This window comes from Pteronotus mesoamericanus, unplaced genomic scaffold (genome assembly GCF_021234165.1).
Source record: "Pteronotus mesoamericanus isolate MK-2021 breed Mesoamerican mustached bat unplaced genomic scaffold, CSHL_Meso_final contig_182, whole genome shotgun sequence".
In the NCBI taxonomy this organism is placed as follows: domain Eukaryota; kingdom Metazoa; phylum Chordata; class Mammalia; order Chiroptera; family Mormoopidae; genus Pteronotus; species Pteronotus mesoamericanus.
The window spans coordinates 14,654,621-14,682,559 of NW_026555078.1; the positions used below are offsets into that span (position 1 = coordinate 14,654,621).

Genomic DNA, 27,939 nt, shown 5'->3' on the forward strand with positions numbered 1-27,939 from the left:
ACCAAAACCAGGCCAAAGCAGACTTCATGAAAATTTTCATTTGTCTAAAACTTAACAGAGAAAGTAATATATATTCTTCCAGACTATTAGGGATAAGATTATTCTTATATCTTATAAGAGCAGATTTATTCATCTACTCTTCAGTTAATGTTCTTCCTTTTAGAAAGTCAACAAGACAAAAAAGTTGTGATTTACATTTTGGGGGCTTGTACCTCTTGGGTTGATTATTAAGAGTATCTGTATAAATAATTAAGGTAAAGGAAATGGGTACACTTCATTACTGCATCAACTTATTTATTTATTGAGCATATACTATGTCTGAGGCAGCTTCAAGTCATGCAAATCATACAGTGGCAGACAGCAACATGAAAACTTTAGGCTGTGCTAACATAAGATGCCACTGTATGTATGTATACATCTAAGTACAGTGGCTCGGCTATGACTGAAAAACAATTCTAGGAGTATATATAGTCTCTTTACCTGATAGGTCACAATACAGCATGCCTAAATTGGTAACATGTTTGCCTTTTTTTACAATGTAGAGATTCTGAAATTTTACTCCTTTTTTAGCAGTCTTTCCTAGAATTCAATAACTCTAGTAATATTGATTATGTCTATATATTTTATAAGGGCTTGTGTTTTCCACTTAAATCTCTTTTCTCCTTCCTCTCTGGTATTTTCTCTGTTGCTTCCTTCCATGAGAAGAAACAGTCCTTTGGAAGCCACTTATTTGTAATGTAATACTTCAATCTCATTTTTTATCTACAATTTAATTGGCTGTTTATCCCCAATCCCCATATCCTTCTAAAACTCAAGATGAATTACAAATGGTAAAGTACCTTCCTGAGTGCACTTCCCCATTCCAGGAGTCCACTGCACATAAGAGAAGCAAACTAAAAGGTGATATGCGTTTGCATCCTAGAGCCCAGAGGCCATTTTGAAATCACACACATACACACACACACAAAGTGGCCTTAGCTAAAGTGTCCGGAAGGAGAAATTTCTTGTTTTAGTGTGGCTTTTAACCTGTTCTCAGAGGACATTCTCAGAAATTGAGATGGATTGTACTGCAGTTGTAACTGCTAAATGGTCATTAATTTTCTGCTTCTCTGGGCATCACATACGGATCTGATAAGGACTTAGCCACAAGCCTTTGTAGGGCATATGTATAATTTCAGTTATCCAAAGGTCCAGGTGTAAATTTCTTAACACATTGATCATGCTATGCTCAGCAAACATGCTGAAACCAAAATACAAGACCTTATTAGAAGGGGATTACTTTTTTCTCCCCCTTTCTCACCATGGTCTGCATGAATCTGATGACTTCTAAAGCCCCAGAGGAATCTGTCAAGGAAGCTGAAAAGATAGTAATGTTTTTACCCCAAAATCTACACCCTTGCCACCAAAACTCTTGTCTCTGACTCTACTTTATTTTAGTTCCCATTTGGATTCTGCAAAATTGATATCAAGAGATACTAAAGTCAAAAACATGGTATTAACCAATATGTGCATTTTAAGGATAATATTTTCATTTTAGAATACAACACCAGTAAGTTCTTATCAAAATGGTATCAGGATTTCAAACACGAGGACACATGACCTCATGAAGTCAAAATATTTTTATGAGTTCTATGTTTTAACATCAGTGTTCATTTATCATAATGCTCTGAGAGAGAAAAAAAATCCCAACATGACCCAAAGATGGTCTCATCAACAGTCTTATTAGTAATGCTATCGAGGCAGAAGCCAATGCAACTCTGAGGACCTGGAAAAGAATTTATTATTGCCCCGAGTAACTGACAGAGACAGTAAGGATGCTCATTTCACAAGCATCTATTAAACTGCCAAGTCTAGTTTTCGGATTTTATAGCTATCCATCCTTGAACAACAGCAGTTCTCAAAAGATCCTCTTTATCAGCATCAATAATGTGACAGCATTAATCATCATCATCATCACCACCAGCACCTCCAGACATTCAGCATGTGTTATGTTCTAGGTTCCATTCTTACTCAAAGAGTAAACACAATAATTACGCCCATTTACCGCTGAGGAAACTGAGAGTTGTAGTAAATTGTCCAAAATCACATAGTTCATTCAGGGTATTAGACAAAGGTGAACCCAGGCTATTCGGTTCAAGTCCTCCTTGCTCTTTGTAATTGCACCAAAATGCTTCTATTGGCTGGGATTCCAACATAGATAAGCAGGATTATAGGAGGAAATCACATAAAGCTACTATGATATATTGTCAGTTTTTTTTTTTATTATACCCCCTTTTACTGAAAAAAGGATTATATAAAATGCTGCTATAGCAGATTTCTATTAGATTTCCGGTATAAGAGGTCACCGAAGTTTTGAATGACAATGGTTCCTACATGTATCTGAAGTGGTGAAATGGTGGAAGAAACACATCTGTGGGTGACAACGGGCCTTGTTTGAATACATCACAGCAACATTTTGAAGAGCTTATTTGAGAAGATGAATACAAAGTTTGATAATACCATGTGTTTGGCAAGGGTGAGAGAAACATTCATATATTGCTTTTAGAAATTTAAATCTGCACAGCCTCGCTGCAGTGTAATTGCTAATATTTATCTATATTTGTAATATACTTATCTGTTAATCTAGCAATTCCACTTTTAAGGACTGATCTAACAGGTATTGCTGCACATGCATGCAAAGACTAACGAAGAAAAATACACATAAACTTAGTTCTAGTTGTAGTTAAAACCTGAGGAAATCTAATTTTATTAGTATAATTAGTACTGTGCTGATTTCATCAAATATGGTATCTCCATTAAAATGTAATATTAAGTAGCCACTAAAAACAATAAAGTAGACTTTCATATCCTCCCATGGAATAGTCCTTTAAGACCTTTTAAGTAAAAAAATAAGATTCAGAAGAATGTTAACATTGTTTCAAGAAGGAGAAGAAGAAAAAGAGAAGGAGAGAATATAGTGATAACTATATACTGTATACTCATAGATTATCTCTGGAAGAATATTTAAAAACTTAATTTTTGTTGCCTCCAAGTAAAAGAATTTATAGAGTCTAGCATTAGGAATAAAAGGGAGAATTTTTATAAGCATGCTTTTTGTTACACGTATAATTTTTAACTATTAAAAAAATAAGGTCATTATGAATTAATGAGAAGAAACACTGTCCTTTGGAAGCCACTTACTTGTAATGTAATACTTCAATTTCACTTTTTATCTACAATTTAATTGGCTGTTTATCCCCAATCCCCATATCCTTCTAAAACCCAAGATGAATATGTATAACCATATATACATAAATAAATATTTACTAGGAAGCATCCTATTATTATACTAAAATTTGGCTATTACTGATACTATCAGTAAGCTTACACATGATGTATTTTAAGTGTTACAAGAAATAGAAAGCATTCCAAAGAAAACCAAAATTATGTATTATCTTTTAGAAATCAGGTTTCAAGAGCTGAAGCAGAACATAATCATTTAGTATGGAAATAGAAAGCCTAGGTGTGAAGTTGGAAGATCGCAGATATTATTATGTATAAAATACTGCATAACAACTTTCCACCTCCACTAAATCTCTACTAAGAGAAGTGGTATGGTCAAAGCAAATGGCTGATAGTTAGTAGTTATTCAAGTCTTGGAATGGGTACCAAAGAGGGTTTTCTAATTTCCTTTCCAAAAGACTTTTAATAGAGAAGAAGCCAGCTTTCCTGGTTGACCCACGGTATCTCTGAGTTAAAGAAATGAGCCAAACGATTCAGCTCTGGGATTTCAGGATAAAACAGGCCTAAAGATGAAGTCACATCTCTGGTACCACAGAGAGAGAAGATGGAGAAACAGACCAGAAGAAAGCCAAAATTCTAGTGTAATAAACTGTAGTTCACCAAGCTACGCCTAAATTCCGCAAGAACCACCCCACAACGTTGACTTAGCCCTAACTCTGAAAATCGAGTATGCTAAAAAAGCTAAAGGCAGAGAGGCTAAAGCAAAAGGCACTACCAGATGCTAGGCAAGCAGGTGCAAGAAAAGAACTATTTAGTAAATACTAGTAGTCTTCAGGGATATGATTTGCGGAAATCACATCCTTTGATGTTATTTTCATATAGCTCTTATATTATCATGTGTCTCAATGATGATTCAAAGATAACATAGTCATGGTAAGTGGACGAGATTACTAAAACTCTTCTCTGTCACAAATGGCTACATGGTGGCACTTGAGAGTATTGAGGTTCATTTATTTTTGTATAGCACTCTTTTCTCCTCTATGTTTAAGGAAAAAAATGAAGCTTCAAGTTCCAAGTAATTAGAGGGATTCTACATATACCTAAGTAATCAGGCATAAACACAAACTCACAATTTCCATGTGATATATACACCCTTTTTTTGAAAGATGAATAAAATGGCCACACACAGAGGAATTAGCCTTTAGAGGAGGGGAACATTGGCAAAAAGGGATATTCATTAATATGCGTTCACTATATTCATTCATGCTACACTCATATTTAATTAATATGAGTTCACTATAATCATGCAAGCCATACTGTACATGGCTTGAAAGGGAAAGAATAAAGTAGGAGCTAGGAAATCACAGGGCAGAGTCAGAATCAGACAAGGGAAAAGACAACAAACCACTTTACAGACTTTCATGTGAGCCAACACCCATGAGACCAACAAGAAGGTCATACCTGTTTCAGAACTGCATGCCTCCCAGGGCACTGCCCACCGCTTGGAGTTGAAACCATAGGAACAGGTGATGTCCTGCAGAAATTCTCCAGAAGGCAGCCCTGTTTTCTTTAGCAATGTGCCAGGTCTCCCTGGAGTTCAATTCACCGTGATGACTGCCAACTCTGTTGCTCTTTTGCCATTTAAAAGTCCTAAGCTAGAAATTTCCTTATTACACATTTCTAAATATTCCTGCCAGAGGAATCAACTCTAGCAATGTTTCCGATCCAACCAAAGACCTCAATTTGCACACTCTTTAATATATGTCTGGTGACAGTAGCCAGAAAAGAACGTACAGTGTGGTACACTTGGAGGATTTGGTAAGCGGGGGTAGTGAGATTTGAAATGAATAAGGACAAGTATATCACAGATACTATGGATAAAGGCAAAGAATTGGAGAAAAGAAGGTACAAAAGGAAGAAAGGCGGAGAAGCTTATTAGGAGTGTTCCTGCTTCTTTGAAAGCCTCCTGCAGAGCCGGGCTGCAGGTACAGACAGGGCTGGTGAGCAAAGCCGAAGGAACACGCTTTGGTCCCAAGATTATGGCCAGTGGCTTACTCTTCATGCTGGAACATCATCCTTCTTTTCTATGCTTTTCTCTCCAGTAAGCAAGTGTGGCACACCAACACTTGAAAACAGCCATTTCCCTGAACAAACACCATTTTGTGGGAGATAAACAGGAAAATAAAATAGATATCATTCAGTATGTTACCTAACGGACTTTTCAGAGGATGAACATTCCAAAAAAAAAAAAAAAAAAAGGGAAAACATGTTACTGGAAAAGTTCATGAACTTCTATTCAAACTTGGTTACAGCTGAATTCAGTATGCCCCTTGCAGGGAAGAAAGGAGCTCTGATGGAGACTTCTCCTCCCAAGTGCCAATACTGCCAGGGGTAAAATAGAGAAGATACACAATAAAAGGAACATGTCTTTGAATTTTTATGTTTCTTCATAAATTAGTAAGATTCATGCTTATTTGCATTCTTCTGCATAATATGTCACTTTGGTTTCAATTCTAAGTCTTTACTCCAAATTGACAATTAATGACTTCAAGAAAATGTATCATTCACATTATCTTGGCTACGCATACATACCCCTAACACTAAAGCTCTTAGATTAGCTTAAAGGACTTGTGTTTTGCTTTGTTCCATTTCTATTTAACCACTATTCAAACAGAGGGCACTATGTATTCTTTCTCCAAAGCTCTCACCAATATTAACTTTGTTACTATGTTAAATGTTTATGGTGAGAATTCTAAAGTGATTTCCAAAATCCAATCTTGGCTCTTTACCTAAATCTTGAATTAAAACCAGCTATACACTCTATGCTGTGATCAAAGTTGGGAACACATCTTTGCTAATGTACTTCCTCTCCGTGCTGCTTTTGGTGGCTCTGAATAGAAAATTCTGGTCCAGAAAACCTGCTGGTATCTGCGTTGTGGAGAACAGTCACTGTCTTCCCAGGAGAAAGAATTCTGAAACTTGTTTAATGAAGAGTTTCCATGGCTGATCCGATGGACTATATGGAATTAATTGCACGATAAAGTGAGACTAGAGTACAAAATCAAGTCCTGATATCCTGATCGAATAACTCCCTCAGTTCTCTGTTCAGCACATAAGTATGTGAAGCCAGACGCAAGATCAGCTCTGGGTGAGGATTTTTTACCTTCATGACCCGCTTTCATCTCATTCCTTTCTGGAAACTGATGCAAAAGAAAACAAAAGAAAGCTTTCCGTAGATATACTCTAAGTTGTATTTAAGAAGCTGGACACAGCCCTGGCTGGTGTGGCTCAGTGGATTGAGCACTGGACTGTGAAGCAAAGAGCTGCCGATTCTATTCCCAGCCAGGGCACATGCCTGGCTTGTGGGCCAGGTTCCCGGTGAGGGGTGTGCAAGCAGCAACCACACATTGGTGTTTCTCCCCCTCTTTTTCTCTCTCCCTTCCCCTCTGTCTAAAAATAAATAAATAAAATCTTTAAAAAGAAAAAAAAAGGCACAAATGACTACATATTGTAATGATTCCATTCATATGAAGTGTTTAGAAAAGGCAAATTTATAGAGACAAGAACAGATCAATAGCTGTCCAGGGCTAAGGGCAGGAGCAGGGATTAACTGCAAACTGACATAAGGAAAATGTGCGGGGCGGGGTGATAAAAATGTTCTAAAATGCCATCGTGATGACGTTTGGACAACTCTATAATAAAAATCATAGAACTGTAGACTTGTAATGGATGAATTTTGTGGTATGAAAATCATACCTCAATAAAGCTGCTTAAAGAAAGAGAAAACTCCAGTCTTTGGAGAAAAAGGATGTTTCCATTAGGCTTTTAATGATCTAAATACCACAAGAAATGTCTGGCTAATTAGAAATGTTTAAACACAGCCAAATAGGACATTGGTTAATTTAACTGAAAATGACAGCAAAACTAGCAGAAAGCACTCTAGGAAATGATTGTTAACATAGTTTTTTTTATATGTCTTTTTTTTTGTTGTTAACTTATATGGAACGTTTGCAAAAAAGAAATGAAACGTTTGCAAAAAAGAAATGAATATGCCTTTATTATTTTGCCATCCTGATAATACATCTCCCAAGAAAAGTCAAACTAGCTAGCTCTTGTGAAATATTTAATTTGATGAAATAAACAAGTAAGTAAAATGTAAAAGTTGAATTATTTCCTTTCCTGAGTTCGTTCCTATAGAAAGACCCTAGTAGAGAAAGAAGCAAACAATGCAGAGATAACACTCAGGCTTATGAGTGTTAGACACTCAACCAATCTAATTTTCTCCTCCTGAGTCTACAGGAAGACTACATTTCCCAGCTTCCTTTGCATTTAGAAGGGAGTCATGTTTGACAGGTAGAATAGGTGCAGAACTTATGGATGTCACTTCTAGGTAAGGCAATAAAACATCCTAGCTCACTCTGTCTTCCCTATGGATGCAGCTGGAAGGAAAGCTCTCCAAAATGACGGCCCAGCTGAGAAAAGAATCCTAGATTCTTGAATTATTTCTTTGGAGAAAGCTGGCCAGAAGACCTGCCCAATTTGCACTGGACTTTTCCTGAACAAATAAACCTTTTTTTGGCTGAATTATTGAAATTTTGGGATGTCCATTACAGCTAATCACCCTAATTACCCTAGTAAGTTATTTAATTACCTTAACTATTATAATATGCTATAGGACTCAAAGCATATTTCTTCCTTTCTTCCTTTTATCATCTAGGCCTATTCTTTCCGTCCTACCCATCCTTCCTCTTTCTCTTTCTATTCTCCTACCTCATTGACTCCAGTTATTATTCATTTCTGAGGCAGAGGAAAAAAATGCATGAGTAGTATTCAGCCTTCACCTTATTAAGACCCTTCTTCAAGAACTGAACTATTTGAATGGGATGAAGTAAAAATAATAGGTTGCAATTCTTCATTCTGAAGAGCCAGAACATGTCTCAAGTCTTCAGTTAAAACGTTGGATTATCATCAAGAGCAATGCTCTGCCCACCCTTCTAAAAGCAGAAACGAAACCTAAAACTAAAACAAAACAAAACAAAACAAACCCTACAGTGATAAATGCCAGGAAAGAAATGTCTGAGATATCAGAGTTGGCAGCCACCTTCTGGGTCATGAACTTTGCTTATAAATTTCCTGAAGCTTTTGGTAGTGGAGAAGTGCATTCTGGTTGCCCTAAGGCTTTTTGTATGTCCCTCCCACCCCAGGGTCATTTTTCCCAAAACAACGAATTACCATTTCAATGCATTTTCAAGTTGTTTCTTTATCCAGGTGCCCTTTCCTCCCTTTCTGCACAGAGAGCAAAGGCGAGGAAAGAAGCCAGGACCTGCCCCAGTTCAACGACCCCGCCCTGGCCTTGCCATCACCCCAGCCCTTCATCTTGCCAACCCCGGTCCCCCCAACTCCACAGTCAGAAAACAAAATAATTCAAATCAAAAACAGCTCATAAAACAGTAAACAAAATAAAGTCAGTTTTTCTTTGCTTTTTTTAAAGAACAAAATGAAACTTGAGGGAAAACTTACTGGAGTTACAGTTTATCCTGATACAGTCTAGATGGGGAAAAATAAATGAAAGATGAAATTGCATCCTTCAAGGTAACAGCTGCAGACATCCAAAAACAATCAGTCCACCCTTCCGGGGACAGACACACGCAAGAAATGTGGCCATTTTATATATATACAGTATGCACAAGCTTAAGGGTGGGTGTATATGTACAGTATATTATTTAGTAAAGTTGGATACATATATATATACACACACACACATATATATATACACATATGTATAGAGATATATACTGGTATACATATATATCCACAATAGACACCAAGTATGCTTTTTAATCCCCCCAAATCCTATTCATTTAGATAAACAGACTGAAATATTAATTTTTTTAAGCTTAGAAAATTATTCAAAAATTTCCCCACCAAATGAAGATTATAGTTTATTTCCACCTACAATATATTTTCTTAAAATTTATCTTTAAAAGTAGCATCAACACAAGTTTTGTTATTAGTATTCCAAAGATATATCATCAGTCTGACACTTTGTATCATTTTAAATATTCTGCCTGTTAAGTTTCTCAGTGCAGTATTTAACCCTTTCTCTTTTTCTAAAAGCAAACTCCCTCCACCCTCTCCTTAGGTCAGGCCCCAAATGCTATAGAAATTTACAAAGGCAGACTTGCCATGATCCTTAGAGGTAAGGAAAGGGTTAATACCACCTGGTCATTTCCTGTCATAAAATGGCCACTTGCAAACAGCTAACCGCACAAACACCCATCCCAGATTTTAGAGAGGTGGGGGCGGGTGTAGGGGCAAAGTTGTGATGTTATCACAATCGGTTGTGTTGTCTGCTATTGTTTCAAAGGCTCCCAGACCAACCCGCTCATGAAGCCCATCTCTGTCTTCCTGCCCAAATGCTCAGACTGAGTCAAGTGCCTATAGCATTTAAGGAGAAGGCGAGACAGGTACATGGGGAGGCGGCCTTGGAGGCCTTTGACATCCTGCCTATTTCACTCTGTGATCCTGCATCTTGAGGAAAGAAAACTCTTCGCTTTCTTTTTCTTTTCTTTTCTTTTCTTTTTTTTTTACTGGGAAATAGAGGGAACAAAGTGTGGCTAATTTTCTATCGCTGGTAACCAGACAAGGCATTCTACGAGCCAGAGTTCAGAGTACCTATCCTTTTATTAATATCTGGTTAGAGTCATGGACACACAGGATAGGTCTTGAGTAGGGTCAAGGGCTATTAGTAGGGAATTGGGCAAGGTGGTTACAAAAATGGCTCAGGTTAATTGTTACCAAGCTGCCCAGTTGAACCTAAGTTTGGTTTACGATGGTGGGAATTCCAATACTAATTTGGTTAAAGTCAGATATTAAAAGGGAGAAGTAAAATGATAAAGAAAAGGAAGAAAGTTACAGGGAAAATATACAGTTAGAAGCTGTGCTTTTCTCCTGCCGAAGGTAGACCCAATAGTTACAGAGGACTTGTTGAGGATAATGCCACTGTTTGAATTTCTCAAACCATTTAAAGGGAACAAGTTAAAAAAGGAACCAGTGGCAAAGGACAGGAAAGAATGAAAACTATGTGAAATCCAGACAGGAGAAATTGATAACACCCTCTCATTCTGAGGAGGGAGGAAGGAAGCTTATCTGTTCCCCAGAAGAACATCTCTTGAGAAAAATCTGGGTTTGGTTTCGTGCGGTTAGGTTTGTCATGTGTCGTCAACCGCAACAGAAAAGTGGGAGCAAACAGCCCTGGAGCAACTGGTACGATCACCAGGCAGGGGAGGCCATGCCCCTGGAGAGGACTGGGAAGGGGGAAGGCAGGTGGGGAGGATGGGTGGGGCTTCAGCTCCCAGCTGCACTGACCATCACCCACAGCCGGAAATGCCCCTTTACGATGTGTTGAAGGGAAAGGGGAAAGAGGTGTGTGGACATGCTAAAGAGAGAGGGGAAGAGAGAGTGAGCCTAAGGCAACCAACCCAAGAGTTGTAAACAAGGAGTAGTTTTCTCCTTTGCCTTCTGTGTAGCTGAGCATTTTATTCCTAGACCACTTGGTCTAGAGAAAGAAGGTGCATAGAGTTCATTCTTCCAGGTTCACCCAAAGGGCTCCCTGAACCTTTAAACCAATGTGAGGACTTGGTGCTTTCAAGATGGCAGACAGTTGGATATTTTAGGTCATGAAGTGGAGAATTATTTTGTTACTTTAGCTAAAGAATAAGTACAATTTTTTGAGGAGAAAAATCTACCCCAGGCCCTTTTCCATAGACTCTGAAAGGATGGTCTTAATAGCAAGGATGTATTTTTTTAATGAAAAATCAATCAGGGAAATTAGCTTGGGAAGGCAATTTCCTTTAGATCTTTCTTCAGTAGCAGCCAAAGTTCTCTCTCTAACTTAGCCTTGGCATAGTGCTTGAGGGGTGAGTGTGTGTGTGTGTGTGTGTGTGACTCATTTTGCTTAACTTAGTTTTTCATTTTATTTCAGTAAATGGGGAGAAATGATTATTTTCCATATTGAAGAGTTTGGGGTTGAGAACAGGAGAGATGAAAGTTTCTAGGAGTTGTGTGTCTTCAATGATGCATACAGTAAGCTAGCCAGCAAGTCCAAGTTTCCAGAGAGAGAACATCTGGAAAATTTGAGTGCAATTAACTAAAAGGCATGACACGCCCTATGAGCATCCATCACTGAAGGAAGGTTCCACACATCAGACTCTGAAGGGCCATGAACGAGGCCAGGTCGCACCAATAGTGAGGGATTTTTTTTTATCTTCTCAATTTAAGCCAGACACTAACTAGTAAGGAGATTCTCTCTGTGCATGTTTAAAAGGTGGTCATTAGAAAAGAAGTGAGAAGCCATTAAAGTGTCACATCATTGAGCCGCAGTAGTGGTCTGCGGACATAACAGATAACCCACGCTGGTCTAGCAGTTTAGAAACGTGGGTTCTAGTCCAATTCTGCTACCAACTGTTTATGTGAGCTCTGGAAAGTTATATCTACCTTTCTTTGTTTCACATCTGTAAAACGAAGCATAAAAAATGCTTCCTTGGTTTTTCTCACAAAGCTATTATGAAATTAAAATGACAAGTATTTTTTTTAAATCTTGACATGTACTGTAATAATAAAATATTATTATTCTATCTTTTAGTTCTAAAGGATCAAAAAATGACTGATCAATAGCTAACAACTTCTAAAAATGTGTTATGTGCAGGACACTTCTCATGCCTGCTGCTACCACGCCTGCCTCGCTTCAGAAAATAAGGCCCTCGGAAAAACCTCATCACCTTGGCATTTGGAGATAACTGCATTAGAGAAATATATACTAGACGTTTATATCATAAGCTTAGCTGTGCGGCCCTGAAATAAACTGGAATATCATTTGTGCCTGTGCTCGGAGACACAGTTTAAACGGAGTAAGGGAAGGAAGTGATCATTCGCAATCAGTTCTTGGTGAATGCATGTGAATGCAAACTCTGCTTGAACATGTGCTCTTCTATAACCAAGAACAGGGAAATATAAATTCATGAGAGAGACAACTTTGATGAAGGGGCACATTTGGGGAAGGAAGAGAAGCTTCAAACCAAGCAGGGATATGAAGAGTTGTGTATATACAAGTTCAAGAAACATAAAATCAGTATTCCTTGTTCGGTTTGAAAGAACGTTAAATACAATTAAACCAGTAACTGTGGAGAAGTTATAACTTTAAGGAAGTTATATTTGTTTTGTTTTTTGGTTTGTGCTCTTTTTAAAAAAATTTTTTTAATTTCTTCTGCTGTTTTTCAGAGTAGACAACCTGCTACTGGTTGTTGGTTTTAGGTAGTGCACTCCTTGGCGGTTTGTGAAAGGCGGGCAGGGAAGGGGAGGGGAAAGGGGTGGGGGTGCGGGTATGCCGGCCCCTGCAGGCTGCTCAGTACGCTCTGTTCTCAAGGCTGTTTGCTATGCGGGCCGCAGGCTTTGGGCCTTTGAAGGGTTGAATACCATCTTTTGATTTACCATGGCTGATGGTGGGGAGGATTGGAAACTCAAGAACACAACAGAGATCCAGCAAAAGACAAGAAAACAAAACCCAAAATAACCAAACACACACATACACAAACAAAGAAAAACCAAAAGACACACTGAACTCAAATGAGGTTGGACAAGAAAGAGGGCACAGTGTTGTAAAAGCTGCAAATTGGAAGAAGGGGGGAAAAAAAAAGACATAATTAAACAAGCCACTGCTCAAAACAGTCCTCTGTGTCCTTCATATTTTTTGGATTGTAGCATAGGCATTTTCCAAGCGTAACCAGGTGACTGGACAGCAGATAAAACTGGCATAGATTCAAAACCCCACCTTTCCACCGGGCCGCCTTAGGGTTTTATATGGTTCTTCATCAATACATTTGCCCATTGTGTCTTCTCTGTGCCTCCAACACATCAGTCCACTGAAATCTTTTTTAAAGAATCTCTGTATCCAAACATATTCTACACACCCAAACAAATACAGGCTTAGAAAGCCTGGACTCAGCTATCTCACTAATCCTGTCAACACAGGGCACTGACTTTCTACTGAGTAGAATCAGCAAAAATACAGGGTTGATTTTTTTTTCCCTCCAGAAATCAAGAGGTCCTCATTTTCCATAGAAAATCAATTAAAATTCAGTCAAGCAGGTAAGGGCAGGAGAGAATGTGAGGTCACAGCAGGGGAATTTCAAAAGTATCTGTTGTAAGTAATTGCAGTAGAAGAACAGATCCTCTCCCAATAAAGCTACAAATTTGACATCATTGTAACTTTTCAGTACTAAGAAAAAACCACAGATTAGAGTAATTGGTGAGTAACAGTGTGACACAGCAATCTTTTTGAAAAGGGCTGCTGAACAACGGGTAAGTGTCAGGAAGGGAGACAGGAATACACCTCAGAAGTCACGTTCTCCTTCCACACGTCAGAGGCTCCAACTTTAGGCATTGTTTCTCCAACAGGACGCCAGGGTTTGACCTGAGCTCTCCACTGAGAGAAAGTATAGGAGATACCAGTGTCATCAAGGCCACCAGAATCCCCCGCTTGAATAGTCACTGTGGAGCCAGAAATGGGGGTTTCTCCTCCCGTTCACAGAGCTCAGTGCCCTGCAATCCCACCCTCCCATTTTGCTCCCATTTCCTGCCCTGTCCCTGCCCTCAGCTTTGACTGTTTTGAGTGGTGACCAAGGAGTTGGACTTAATGAGAATGTGATTGATCAAAAGATGGACCAAAGTAGCGTGTTTTACACAAAGCTAAACAGTTCCATAAAACCAAGAAAGGAAACTTAGAAAACAAATAATCTAGTAAAAGAAAAAACAAACAAACAAACAAACAAAAAAAAACCACCACTGTCAGAAACCAGAAATTGACATCAAAACCTCATGCAGAAACAAGGAGAAGGTGTTTGTTGCTGTTGGATTTTATCCTTGGTCTATTAAACAAGAGGTGAGCAGCTAACTTTCAAGAAACAAACAAAGAATTCAATCAAACCAATGAAAATCAGAAAAGAAAGGGAAGACAAGCCCAAACAGTGGCAGAGGGTACTTCATACGATACCTAGGTTAACCATGAGCTTGACGCGTCCCCCATCCAGCTCCAAACGCAGGGTGTCGGCGGAGTCCCTCGAGGTGGTAGCCACCAGCAGCCCGTAAGCTCGCTGGGACATGAAGCGGAAGGACACATCCTCTGCCTCAGTATGCATGACCATGGGCATGATGATCTTCATGTACATGCTGCCGTCATAGCTCAGGATGGACGCCTCTGCAGAGAAGGACAGAGGAGACTGTTAGGGTGAGGGGGTCAGTTTCCCATTGCTTCCAGCGCAAGCAGAGCAGGATGGAGGCAGCGCCAAATCTGTAGACAGGTGACCTGAGTTTGCTAGACCTCCGCTGCCACTTTTAAGAGACATGACCTTTGGAATACCACTTAAACTCTGAAGTTCTAGTCCCTCATTTGCAAAAGGCATAGGATGGCATGGGCCCTGGCTCTATGGTGCTCACGGATTTGTCACGGGTACCAAATGAAATAACGGATACAAAGGCAATTTGCAAAAGTGAAAGTGCCTCCACGAACAGTAGTAAATATAATTCTGTATGCTGCAGATAAAATGAAAGTACATTAAATAAACTTAGAATCCTATAAGTCCATTTAATGAGCACTGGAAGGAGAGCAGCAGTTTATAAGCGCCACAGCAAACAAATAGATATTTTCCAGAGGATTCCAGAAGGAGGAAACAGCAGCGGCACAGCCTGGTCCCCATAACACATCGATGGCCAGGCATTGTAAGAATTTGCTTGGCCCATTCAAAGAAGATTGACAGAGTCGGAGTTACAACAAAAAAGGAAACGACACTATTAAGAACCAATCATTTTACTTTTCTTCACATAGCACTTCTAAAGGAAGAAACAAACTCACTTTTATTTGATCCCTTCTGCAGTTCAAGCACCTTGGTTATAAGCCCCCCCAATACATTATCTCAATCGATGCTACAATGTGGATCTATTACCGAGGCTCCTCGAGGGGGAGGTTATCATCCCCAAGTCATACAGCCTGGATTTTAACCCAGTAGATACAATACTAAGTCCAGGACCTGCTTTCAACAGCATGTTGCTCAAAATGTGAATTTGTTTAGTCACTCACTTAGCAAACATTTTTAGAGAACACAGAAAGAGAATATCATACACTTTCCCACGAAACCAATCTGTCACTGAGCTCAGTATCAGGAACCAAGTAGGTCCTTATTAAATATTTGCTGTTGCCAAATAATTGCTACCTACCTATACACACTCTGGAGAGTACACAAATGAAACAGACAAGGTCCCTGTTCTGAAGGGAGACCTGGAAAATGCAAATTTTGATATTTTGATAAATTAAGATGTATACTGTACTAGAATACAAAAATAGTTAAATGACACAGGAAACATATATCAATAAAGACAGTGGCATTCAGGAGACAGAGGCTGTGGCATGCAGATGAGTAGAGGAGATGGGTAGAATTGGAGCTGGTCTTGGGAGATGCGTGGCGTTTGTTTGAAAGAAGTGGTGGCATCAGATTTGATAGGTAGATAAAACAGCACCTTGATATACATAAAAGTAAGGAGGACACCCAGATAATAACAAATTATTCAACTTAACAGAAGCATCTAGCATATTTTATAAGTAGTTACAAAGATAAGTTGAGATGGGAATAAGATCAATGGACTTTGGAAGACGTTGGGAAGAAAGCAAATGGTCTTAGATTATGAGCTACTACGAGGTACTCTTTTGTGATACTGTGTGCCGGGCACTTTTCTAGGTGTTGAGGGCATGACAGTGAACAGAAGACACCAGTATGTTCTGCCCTCATGCATAAATGAAGTCAAAACAGGAAGAGCCCAGGCAGACCACATGGAAGGTTCTCACACTCACGTGTGGCATCGCCTTGCTCCCACCATACTGACGTAACACACAAAAGTCTGGAAAGGCAAAATAAATAAACTCATTCCTGGGAAACAGCCATCACCTGGGTGATACCCATGGCATCTTAGTGGCTGTACATTATAATTTGAAAATGCCAAGGGGATCAGAGATAAAGTATGACCATTGCAGACACCATCACGATGAAAGCCACGATAAAGTTCTGTTTTCAGACAGGAAGCATTTAACACATGCTCCAGATGTGAGGGGGAAAGAGGTGTTTTACCTCCTGAAAGAAAAGAATCACAAAAAAAAAAAAATCAATAATGATAGCTAAAATGTATTGAGCACTTACTATTTGCCTGGTGCTGCCTAGGACATTGCATGCATTAAAAAGACATTTAATCCTCACAATAGCACCATGAAGAAGGCAGTATTATTATTATATTTTATACACAGCAGGTCACACAGATAACAAATGGCAGAGCTGGGCATCGAACACAGGCAGCCTGATTCTCACGGCTGTATACTTAACCTTTCTCTCAAACCATCAGAAAGCATGCTGGGAGCACACCCATGTTTCCTAAGAACCCAAAGCCCATCTTTAATGCTTCATGGTAGAGTGCAGTGTTCTTGTGTGTGTATATGTGTCTGTGTGTGCACATACATACATAAATACCTTATTTAAAGTTTTATATTACTTATGAATACAAAATTATATAAACATAGATAAACGCATATCTCTAAAATATATTGTTACGTAGAAATATGCACAGTGCTCTAAGTATGAGCACCACTAATCATGACTGGGTACCATCTACTGTCCATACCCATATACAATATATGACACTCCTTTTAAAGAGATATTAGGGTATTCACTGAGCCATGAAATGAGTAATTTTATGCCTTGAACTTAAATATATTCCAAAATCAATGGCCATTTGTATCCCTCTGGATACGTGTGGTGCCAGAACACGTGCACAAATGAACGTATCTTTATATCAGTGTTGTTAGTGTCAGAGAATGTCAGGTGAGTATGCAGTTAAACAGCTAATGGTAAAAATAAAGTATGTTTATCAATGTGTATCTGTCAGTATGTTCTGTTATTAACCTAATAATTTTAAGGGGAGAGTGATGAAGCAGAAAATTTGATATAGGAATCAGCCAAAACAAAATCTGTTTCAGGATTCAAAGTAATTTGCTTAAAAGATTTCAAACACAAGGAGTACTACAAATAGAATACTAATTTGAGGGAAAAATAGCCTAAAATGGAAAGCTATTCAATCTAAAATCTACTGGGTTATTAAACATTGAGAGACCACATCATGGAATGCTTACACAATGGTTCTTACACAGTTCCTCAATTCTTTTTCACTTTTTTATTACCCTCTTTGGTCTTAAGTATTTCATACCATGATATTTTGATTTCTTTAATGTCTCTTAACTATATTTGTAAGCTACTTTCTTAGTGGTTACTCAAGGGCTTGCAATATACATCTTAATTTATCAAAATCTACTTTATACTTAAACTAACTTGATTCTAGTAAGATATAGAACCTTTACTCTTACATAGCCTTTTTCCTTTCTTCCTATTTTTGTTATTATTGTTATTCACATTATGTCTATACATGTCACAAACAATACTCTGTTGTAATGTTTGCCTTATAAAAACTTAGACTTCTTAAGAAGTGATCAGGAGAACTCAAGTATATTTATAGAATTGTTTTTTTTTTAATGAAGCTTATTATTTACCATCTCTGTCTCTCTTCATTTCTTTCTGTGGATTCTAGTTACCATCTGGTGTCATTTCTTTTCCCTAACATAGCTTCATTCCTTTGTATTTTATTGTCGAACATATTACTATTCTGTTATAGGCCCCCAAATATAATTTTATAGATATTGTTTTATGCAATTTTTAAAATATGCTAACAAAAGAAAAAGAAATGCATAATTACATTGTCTTGTATCATTACCTACATAACCACCTTTACTGAACCTCTTTGTGTTTTCATGTAGATTCAAATTACTGTCTGTTTTCACTTCCTTTCAGCTTGAAGAATTTTGTTTAGTAGTTCTTATAAGGCAGGTACATTAGCAATGAATTCTGTTTTTGCTTATCTTGGGGTGTCTTTTTGCTTACATTCACTTTTGGAAGATGGCTTTGTTGGATATAGGAATCTTGGTTTATGGTTATACTTCTTTCAGAACTTTGAATGTGGTCTTTCCGCCTGTGCCTCTCCCTGCATTGTTTCTGAAGAGACATCAGCTGTTAATCTTCTTGTGGTGCCCTTGTACAGATGAGTCATTTTTCTGCTCACGCTTGCAAAAATTTCTCATTGTCTTTGGCTTTCAGCATTTTTATTATGAAGAGTCCAGATGTGAATCTTTTTGTATTTATCCTGCTTAGAGTTCAGTGAGCTTCTTTGATGTGTAGATTACTGTTTTTCATCAAATTCAACAGTCATTGATTTCTAAAATATTTTTTCTGTCCCTTCCTCTCCTTTCCTTCTAGTGCTTCTATCATACATATGTTGGTACACTTAATGGTTCTTCATATTTCTTTGTCATGCTGTTTATATATCTTCATTCATTTTACTTTCTTCTATTCAGATAATTTCTATGGATCTATCTTCAAATTTGCAGGTTTTTGCTTCTGCCAACTCAAATATATATATTTTTCTTCAAATGGAAATTTTGAATTTGAAAAGTTGAAATATAAATATACATTTATATCTATCTGTGTGTATATCTATCACATTCTCTTTATTAATACAAGGTACATCTGGAAAAAGTCCAATTGTTAATATAATGAGAGTGGTTCGCACAACATCGATGTGACCTGGCAGCCAAGGACAGTGGACTGGGACATGTCTGCACAAATAATGACCACTTCACTGTAGTAGTCAGTGGGGGCAGTAGAGGCCATTGAGTGAGCATGTGTACTGTGTGGCCGTGGCATTCAAAATGACCTAGCGAGTAGAGCAAGGAATCTGCATCAAATTTTGTACTAAGCTTGAACATTCGTCTGCAGAAACTATTTGGATGATTCAGAAGGACACAGCTATGGGCAACTGGTGATTGGCAGCTTCATCACAACAACGCACCCACTTATGCATCACGTCTCATGTAGAATTTTTTGGCAAAACATCAAATCACCCACGCGACTCAACCTCCCCATAGCCCAGATTTGGCAATCTGCAACTTCTGGCTTTTCCCAAAACTAAAATGACCTTTCAAAGGGAAGATATTTCAGAGCATTGATGAGATTCAGGAAAAATATGACAGGGCAGCTGATGGCAGCTGAGAGAACTGTGTGAGGTCCCAAGATGCCTAGGTTGAAGGAGACTGAGGTATCATTGTCCTATGTACAGTGTTTCTTGTATCCTCTTTTTTTATTGTTATTCTATTACAGTTTTTCCAGTTTTTCCCCTTTTGCCCTCCTCTGCCGATCCCACCTCCTACTCTCACAGTTAATCCCCACACTGTTGTCCATGTCCGTGGGTCATTCATACATGTTCTTTGTCTAGTCCCTTCCCCTTCTTTCCACCGCTACCCCCTCCTTCTCCCTTTCTCTCTGGTCACTGTCAGTCTGTTCCATGTTTTCATGCTTGTGGTTCTATTTTGTTCATTAGTTTATTTTGTTCATTAGATTCCTCTTACAGGTGAGATCATACGGTATTTGTCTTTCACCAACTGGCTTATCTCACTTAGCATAATATTCTCCAGTTCCATCCATGCTGTCGTGAAGGGTAAGAGTTCCATTTTTCTTTCTGCTGCAAAGTATCCCATTGTGTAAATGTACCACAGTTTTTTAATCCACTCATTTACCGATGCACACTTCAGCTGTTTCTAGTACTTGGCTGTTATAAATAACGCTGCTATGAACATAGGGGTGTGCATAGTCTTCTGAAGCGGTATTTCAGGACTCTTAGGGTATATTTCCAGCAGTGGAATCTCTGGGCTGAAAGTCAGTTCCATTTTTAGTTTTTTGAGGAAATTCCACACTGTTTTCCACAGCGGCTGCACCCCTCTGCATTCCTATCAACAGTGCCCTAGGGTTTCCTTTTCTCTGCATCCTCGCCAGCACTTGCTGTTTGTTGATTTATTAATTATGGTCATTCTGACCAGTGTGAAGTGGTATCTCATTTATTCTTCATCATCTAATTGCTAGTGGTGTTGAGCATCTCATTATATGCCTATGGGCCTCTTTGGAGAAGTGACTATTCAGGTCTTTGCCTGTTTTTAATTGGTTTGTCTTCCTGATGTTGAGTCATATGAGTTATTTATATAATTTGGAGATCAAACCCTTATCTGATGTATCACTGGCAAGTATGTTCTCCCATATGGTCAGTTCCCTTTTTATTTTGATGATGGCTTCTTTAGCTGTGCAGAAGCTTTTTAATTTGAGGTAGTCTCATTTGTTTATTTTTCCCTTGCCCTAGGAGATATATTGGCAGAGATATTGCTACACGGGATACCTGAAATTTTATTGCCTATGTTTTCCTGTAGGAATTTTACAGTGTCACGACTTATATATAAGTACACCCTGCACTAGAATAAACTCAAAATGGATAAAAGACTTAAATATGTTATGCATCTTGTATCTTCTTCAATAAATATCTCACTTTTCGTATTAAATAAGTGGATGCTTTCTGGACAGACCTCGTATTCTCTATTTGATGAGTAATTATTATTTGACTTTCCTTTAATTCTTCAAGTAAAGTTTCCTTAATTCTTTTAACATTTAATTACTTTTGTGTAGCGTTTGTCTGATAAGTCTAATATCTGGGCTCCCTCAAAGGCAGTTTCTATTACTGTATTTATTCCTGCGAATGGGTCACGTTTTCCTGTTTCTTCGCAAGTCTCACACTTTGTTGAAAACTAGATATCAGATAACAGATTGTAGCAAGTCTGAGTTCTGCTCCTTCCCTCACCACTACCACCAGTAACTGAAATCAGTCACACAAGTGCTGCATGCCTATGTAACTGGCCCCAGTAAAATCCCTGGACTTCAGGTACAGCAAGCTTCTCTGGTTGGCAAAACCTTGCATGTGCTGTTGCAGGCAGTTGCTGGAGAAATTAAGTACATCCTGTTGAATTCAACTGGGAGAGGACTCTTGTAATCTTGTGCCTGGTCCCCTGCAGAATTTGCTCCATGTGCCTTTCCCTTCACTGATTTTACTCTGTAACTTTTGCAGTAATGAACCGTAACCATGAATATAAGAGCTTCTTGGTTCTGTGAGTCTTTCCAGAGAATTATCCAGATGGAGGGTAGTTCTATAGATCTCTGACACAGGTTTACATTGTTCTATATTTATAATATGTACAATCATCATCTGTTTGTTGTACATTGAAATGTGATCATTATTCTCACCAAGCCTTTTACTGGAGTTTCTCCATTTCTGAGCATTTTTAATCATTAAACGCTTGGCTTTTATGACAATACCTTTGTGAAGAAAAACCTCAGTAGTGTTATTTTACCAAAATTTATCTATATTTGTGAATATCTGTGCTCTTTACATTTGAATTATGCCATGGTTTCATATTATTCTTAAGTTACACTTTTTTCATGCAGGATTTTACAGACATTGCTTTATTTTACTTGAGGTTATATAATGCCAGTGTTCTCTCATAGGTGATATATATAATTTACTCAACTCTCAGATATTTATTGATTGTGTCATTGAATTTCAAGGAATAATATAGTATTCTTCAGGCATACAGACATAGTGAACTATGGAAAGAGAATGAGGAGAGAGATGAAAAGCTCAGTCAAGACTGTATATGACCTTCCTTTAGCTACCAGGACTGTGTTATAATTTCTGAAGCTTTGTTTAATGTTCTGTATCAGAAGTCACCCCATCTGGTTAGGGAGTGCATCGCAAGGCAATGGAGGTGAAACAGTAAAACTTCTGATCCATTTAGCCCTGAAAAGTTCTCTTTTGATTGAAAGTCCTGTTGTCAGTTTCTGTTATGTGAATTTCCCTCCTGTAGCTATTCCAGTACTTTTTATTCAAAGGTGGAACCAGAAAAACATTTACTCAGTCTATTTACTGTCCTCTATAAAAGTATTAGGAATAACCCTGACTGGTGTGGCTCAGTGCACTGGGCATTGTCCTGCAAAGCAAAAAGTCACTGGCTCGATTCCCAGTCAAGACACGTGTCTAGGTGCGGGTTTGATCCCCAGTTGGGGCATGTTCGAGAAGCAACCAATTGATGTTTCTCTCTCACATCAATGTTTCTTTCCCTCTCTTTCTCCCTCCTTTCCCTTTTCACTAAAAATAAGTGAAAAAATATTTTTTAAAGTATTATGAATAATTTTCAGTGTTTTTGTCAACTACACAGTATTATGCCTGAAAAGCATAGGCAGATTTGGAAGCCTGATCATTCTTGGCCATTCATCTTGGCTTGGCATCAGAATCATGTGTCTTGCTCCTACTTTTAGAGATTTATGATACTGAGTTGTGCCTCTTTTCCTTCTTCAGGCTAATGATTCCTTGGCTGTTATACTCTTCTTTCGTTTAACTTGAAAAATGAAGTTTCTGGCAGGCAACTTTTACCTATTTTACCTATAATCTTCCCACTGCTTATCGTAATCAAATTATTATATCTAACACCAAAGAAACAGAAAATAATCAAAGCTCAAGAGTTTTTTCATCCTATGATAACCATAATGTTGTATTAGTTGTGATAAAGTCCTACTTAAGAAGAGAAGTAAAAACTGAAAATGGACTGCAGGAAATGAATGGTACAGAAGTTCTTCTTGCCTACATTACTAGGAAGTGACATTATTTACATGTTCGCCTTAAAGGAGAAAGCCAGATTCATAAAGAATAACAGCAAAGGGATAAAAAAAAGTACTAGACAACTCAATGGATGTGATATTGCTAACAAATGCAAAGGATCCATTGACACCAATATAGTACTATGAGCAATTAGCCATGTGTTTTATTGCAGTAGATTGTGCCAGTTCTGATTCTGCACTGTGTATACTAAGCAGACATTCTGGCACTATACTCCTGTCAGCCCCTGAGAGAAGATCCACTCATGTTCACCCTTGTAAGCAAAGTATCATTAAATAACCACTTCTCTCACTCTCTACTCTTTTTGTACCTTCAAGACATCCTCCTGCTCGCTCATGCAGTTATTGGCCTCACACACTCCTTAGGAGTGTTTTATTCTGACAAAGCTTCCAAAATACACAGATTGCATCCTCTTCCAAACTGGGCTGATCTTAAACAGTGTACAAATCTATGTAGGAATGCCTGCCAGGTTCTAAGTCTGTATTTTGCAGCAGCAGGAGCAACACAACTCTCTAGTTCCAAACAGAACCAACAGTAGCCAACAGTCCCCGGAAATCAACAAAATTGATGGGAAGTGATGTCCTCCCTCCCCCAGACAAGGCTGAGAACTAACTTTTCACATTCTCAACAGAATTCTGCCATTACATACACTCATATTGGCCTCTCATTCCCCCAGAACTAGACCACTATAAAGCCACGATGAATTTCTTTTTTAAGATTTTTAAAAAATTATTTATTTTTAAAGAGGGGAAGGGAAGGAGAAAGAGAGGGAGAGAAACATCATTGTGTGGTTGCCTCTCATTCACCCCCTACTGGGGACATATCCTGCAACCCAGGCATGTACCCTGACTGGGAATCAAACCACGACCCTTTGGTTCACGGGCCGGCATGCAATCCACTGAGCCACACCAGCCAGGGCAGCCACGATGAAATATTTTATTGACATTTCTCACTTTAAGAAAAAGACAAAAAGGGTAGGTTTGAGGGTGGAGGCAGGGATGATTGGGGCGGGGAAGAGGAGTGGTGGGGGTAAAATGGAGACAGCTGTATTTGAACAACAATAAAGAAAAAGAAAAAGAGGTATGTACTTGCAGATTCTTTTTAGTATTTAAAAAAAAGACAGAAAGACAGACAGGAAGGAAGGAAGGAAGGAAGGAAGGAAGGAAGGAAGGAAGGAAGGAAGGAAGGAAGGAAGGAAGGAAGGAAGAAAGGAAGGAAGGAAGGAAAGGGAGCCCTGGCCAGGTGGCTTAGTTGGTTGTAGCACACCCCTATACATCTAAAGGTTACAGGTTTAATCCCCAGTCGGGTGCATACTGGAGGCAACCAATCAATGTTTCTCTCTCCTTCTCTCTCTCTCCCTTCCTCTCTGTAAAATCCACATACATATCCTTGGGTGAGGATTTTTTTAAAAAAAGAAAGGGAAAAAGAAGAATAAGAAACAAACCAACCAACCACGGATACAGAAACCCTGGTTTACAGAATGTATAATTTTATGAAATTTCAAAACACAACATTTATAAAGAATGTTGATATGTTCCTGAGAATTTTTCTGCCTCTTTAAGTCAATTCAAGAAAGCTGAGAGTGCAGAGCTGTACTTACACACATGGGTCAGCCTCCCATTCAGAATGACTGCTCAGTGTGCTTGCTGTCACTGTGAGTATATACGCTTGCAGTCAGAAGATTTGATGGAGTCTTAGATCTTCAAGTTATTTAACTGTGAAAAATTCGTAGGCCTCAGTTTCCCCTTTAATAGCATATGTAATAATAACACTAAATCAATCACCATAATAATAGGACATAGATGGCCCACTCAAATTTTGCCATTGATGATGAAGGTTTCCTAAAGGTAGTATTTGAAAAGGTATAGGTAGGGGATAGTGAACCCTCGAGGGGTAATGTAGTATACAGAACTATTAAGAGACGACATTATTAGCCCCAGGGGAGGAAAGGGAAGGTCAATTGCCAGAATCATGAGAAAGAGTACTATGAGTGCCTCACAAGAGCTGTGACCCTTAGGTCCAGGGGCACAGCCAATGGCAGACAAATACATGAAAGGAGACCCAAAAAAACCTGAAATTATCTTTTGGAGAGCGGATCCTTTGCAGAACAGGCTTACCCTGCTAGGTGAATGTTCTAGGAAGCCATCTGTATCAGTGTACCAACTGGAGTTGTTGTGAGAGGCTGCATTTGGCTTCAGTGAATTTTTTTTTTCTGAAAACTCTTTGAATGCATTTGCCTCTTTCCTGATGGATGATTTACAAGTGCCTCTGCCCACACTGTGCTGAGTGTTCAGCAGTTTTTGACCAAAAACAGCCTTATCCTCATGCCCACCCCCATTTACCTGATCTTGCCCCAAGCATCTTTTATTGTTTACCCAGACGAAAAAAGTTCACAAAGGGAAATGTTTTGCCAATGTGGAAGAGGGGAAACAAAAAAATGGCAAAAGCATTAAATGGCATCAAAATCAACAAGTTTAAAACCTGTTTTGAGCAGTGGAAGAAACATCTCAATAGGTATATTACATCAAATGGAGAGTACTTTAAAGGTGACTGAAGTTTAAGTATGTTAGAATAATTACACAATGTTTTATAAACAAATTCTGGGTTTTTTTGGTCCCCCCTCCTATAGAACTCATGCTCATCCTTCCATCTCATCTATCTTGGGTGCTTCCCATCAGACAAACTCAACTGAAATACAGAAGGCAAAGAAACCTGTTAATGAAATCCATATAAGATAACCTTCCCAGGTGCAAAGCTGAGTAGAGGAGGGTGTAAAAGGATGGAGAACAGATCCAGAGTTGCAAAGGAAAGGTATCCATCATTAAAGTGAGCCCTGAAGCATAAATATGAAAATATCCAAATGTCTGCTATTACCACATGCTCACTAAATGGTTTGTATGTACGTATGTTATGTTTTAATTTCTCTCATGTCTAGAGATGGCCCATAGCTTCCATCTGAGCATACTTCCATATTAGAGGTTGTATTAGTCAATGGAAAGAGCCTTCATGTCAAGGGCCCACATTCCACTCCCAGCCCCACCTCTATGGCACGCAGCCTTGGGAGAGCCCCATATTCTCTGACCTCCCTTTCCCCATAGGAACTTTTGAATAATATTTTTTAAATCATATAAGAAAATAGTTTGAAAGAGCTCTGCAAACTGTAAAGTGCACTGTAATTGTGGAGAGTTAATTACTGTGCTTTTTTAGTCTTCCTCTTCATTATGAAGTCTACTTTGATTAGATAGAGAAATATAAAGGAAATTCTGCTTTCTTCCGTTCTCAGTCTCTTACATAGTTGGTTTACTCTCACAATCGTGATAGATATTACACTCAAGAGCACTAGAGTTACAGTTTTTATATTCACCTTCAGTGACAAGCATGGCTTGTAACAGTCGTGGACAGACTATGTTCAGTGATTGAACCTAATATCCTGGCCCATCTATCCTGAAAGACAGCACTATTATGTAGACTTTCATTTTAGCCCAGAGGCTGCTATCATATTCTTCTTGTCAAGTATTCCAGAGATTATATTTGATCTCTAATTATCATTGATGATACCTGGACCCTAAAATTTAATTAATTTTTTTTACCTTTGAATCATCAACACGGATGACCAACTGCAGGTAAGGATCTGTAGTAAATAGATTTGTATATCTATCATCTTTGTTTTAGTCTAGAATATTGTTATATAGTAACATTGAACTGATACAGTAAAGTCATTAATGGCCAACTATATGCCTGTCATTGTGTTTCCAAGGATAATTGTTGGTGTTTTGATTCCCAAATGACTGGGTTGAAGGCTCAAAGAATTGTTCTGTACACAACTGTGTTCATTAGAGTATGATTACTTTAGTATTGTCTAAGGCCAGATCAGAGAAACAAGTTCTCTAGGGCAGCAAAAGACAGTAGACTCTCTACCTGTCAACTGCTCCACAATGTACCAGCTCACCATATTATATCGGCTGTATACATATTTTTTACAAGAAAATACTGGGTCATTATTTGAACATGAACCGAAATCAAATTTTCTAGGAATATAAAATAAGTTTTCTAGAAAAGTTAAACCAATGAAGAAATTTCCAAAAGTCTGATTAACTGATTAAAGTAGAACTAATCTCTTATCACTTTATTAGGAAAAAAAATAGCATGGAAGTTATGAGGTTACTACCTCTGAGTTGCATAAAAATTTAGAGTTAGAAATGTAAAATTTACCTTCATTCATACCTTCTATTTCATAACAGAGGAAATTGAGTTAATATTTAAAAGTCTTGACCTTTTTACTTATGGAGATACTAAAAACCTCTTTTTTTTTTCCTATTTGTGATTCTGCTTCCAAAATCAAATTGCACAAAATCAGCAATGTTCTGAAACAGATGACTCAAAAGATTCACACACAAAAATATATTATAGGTACCTAAAGATCTATTGACATGCTTGGTTTGAAATATTGTTGATACATATATATGTTATGTACAGGGGTGGGCAAAAATAGGTTTACTGTTGTGAGTATGTGAAACACAGAGTTTATTTTTGTATTATTATTTATTACTCATTATTGTATTATTTATTTGTATTATTTGTCTTCTTGTTATTACTCCATATCCTCATTTATGACTTTTATCTAATGATGGCTGGTAATTTAACTTCCTTTTTCCACCCCTTGTAGGTAAGACATACATGACATGATGTTGGGAACTGTTTTGCCTGGTTTCAGGGACTGTAGCCTCACTGACAGATGAGAGGGCCCCAAGGCTGGAACTGAGCAAGGAGGCCTTGGGAAAAGAGGCCACTGAGGAGACAAAGCCTGTCCCCCGGCACATCACCCTGCTTGGCCCTGGAGCATGGCTGGTTAGTCAATGACCCCTCGATGGCAGGGGCAACCTAAGACAGGCACAGTTGCATTATGGACATCAGGAAAGGACTTGGGGTACATGGAGAAGGGGCAAAGACCCTTGCCCCTCGGCTTTGTCATAGGCAGAGTCCTCACTCTATCTGAAAGAAGTCTCCTTATCTCTTGGCTGCTCT

General features: G+C 38.4%; 1 protein-coding gene across 12 annotated transcripts in view; it reads right to left on the minus strand.

Annotated features, from left to right (window-relative positions):
* NRXN3 (neurexin 3) overlaps positions 1–27,939 on the minus strand; it is a 1,414,514-nt gene that overhangs the window by 899,312 nt on the left and 487,263 nt on the right. For 6 of the 12 annotated variants that reach the window (XM_054567195.1, XM_054567194.1, XM_054567196.1 and 3 more), the window contains 2 exons: positions 14,273–14,476; positions 8,743–8,769 (listed from right to left, as the gene is read on the minus strand). In XM_054567195.1, coding sequence (XP_054423170.1) covers positions 8,743–8,769; positions 14,273–14,476 — 231 coding nt within the window. Of the gene's footprint in view, positions 1–1,957; positions 1,967–8,742; positions 8,770–14,272; positions 14,477–27,939 lie in introns of all 12 variants that reach the window. The other 6 variants (XM_054567201.1, XM_054567200.1, XM_054567197.1 and 3 more) reach the window with 2 other exon arrangements.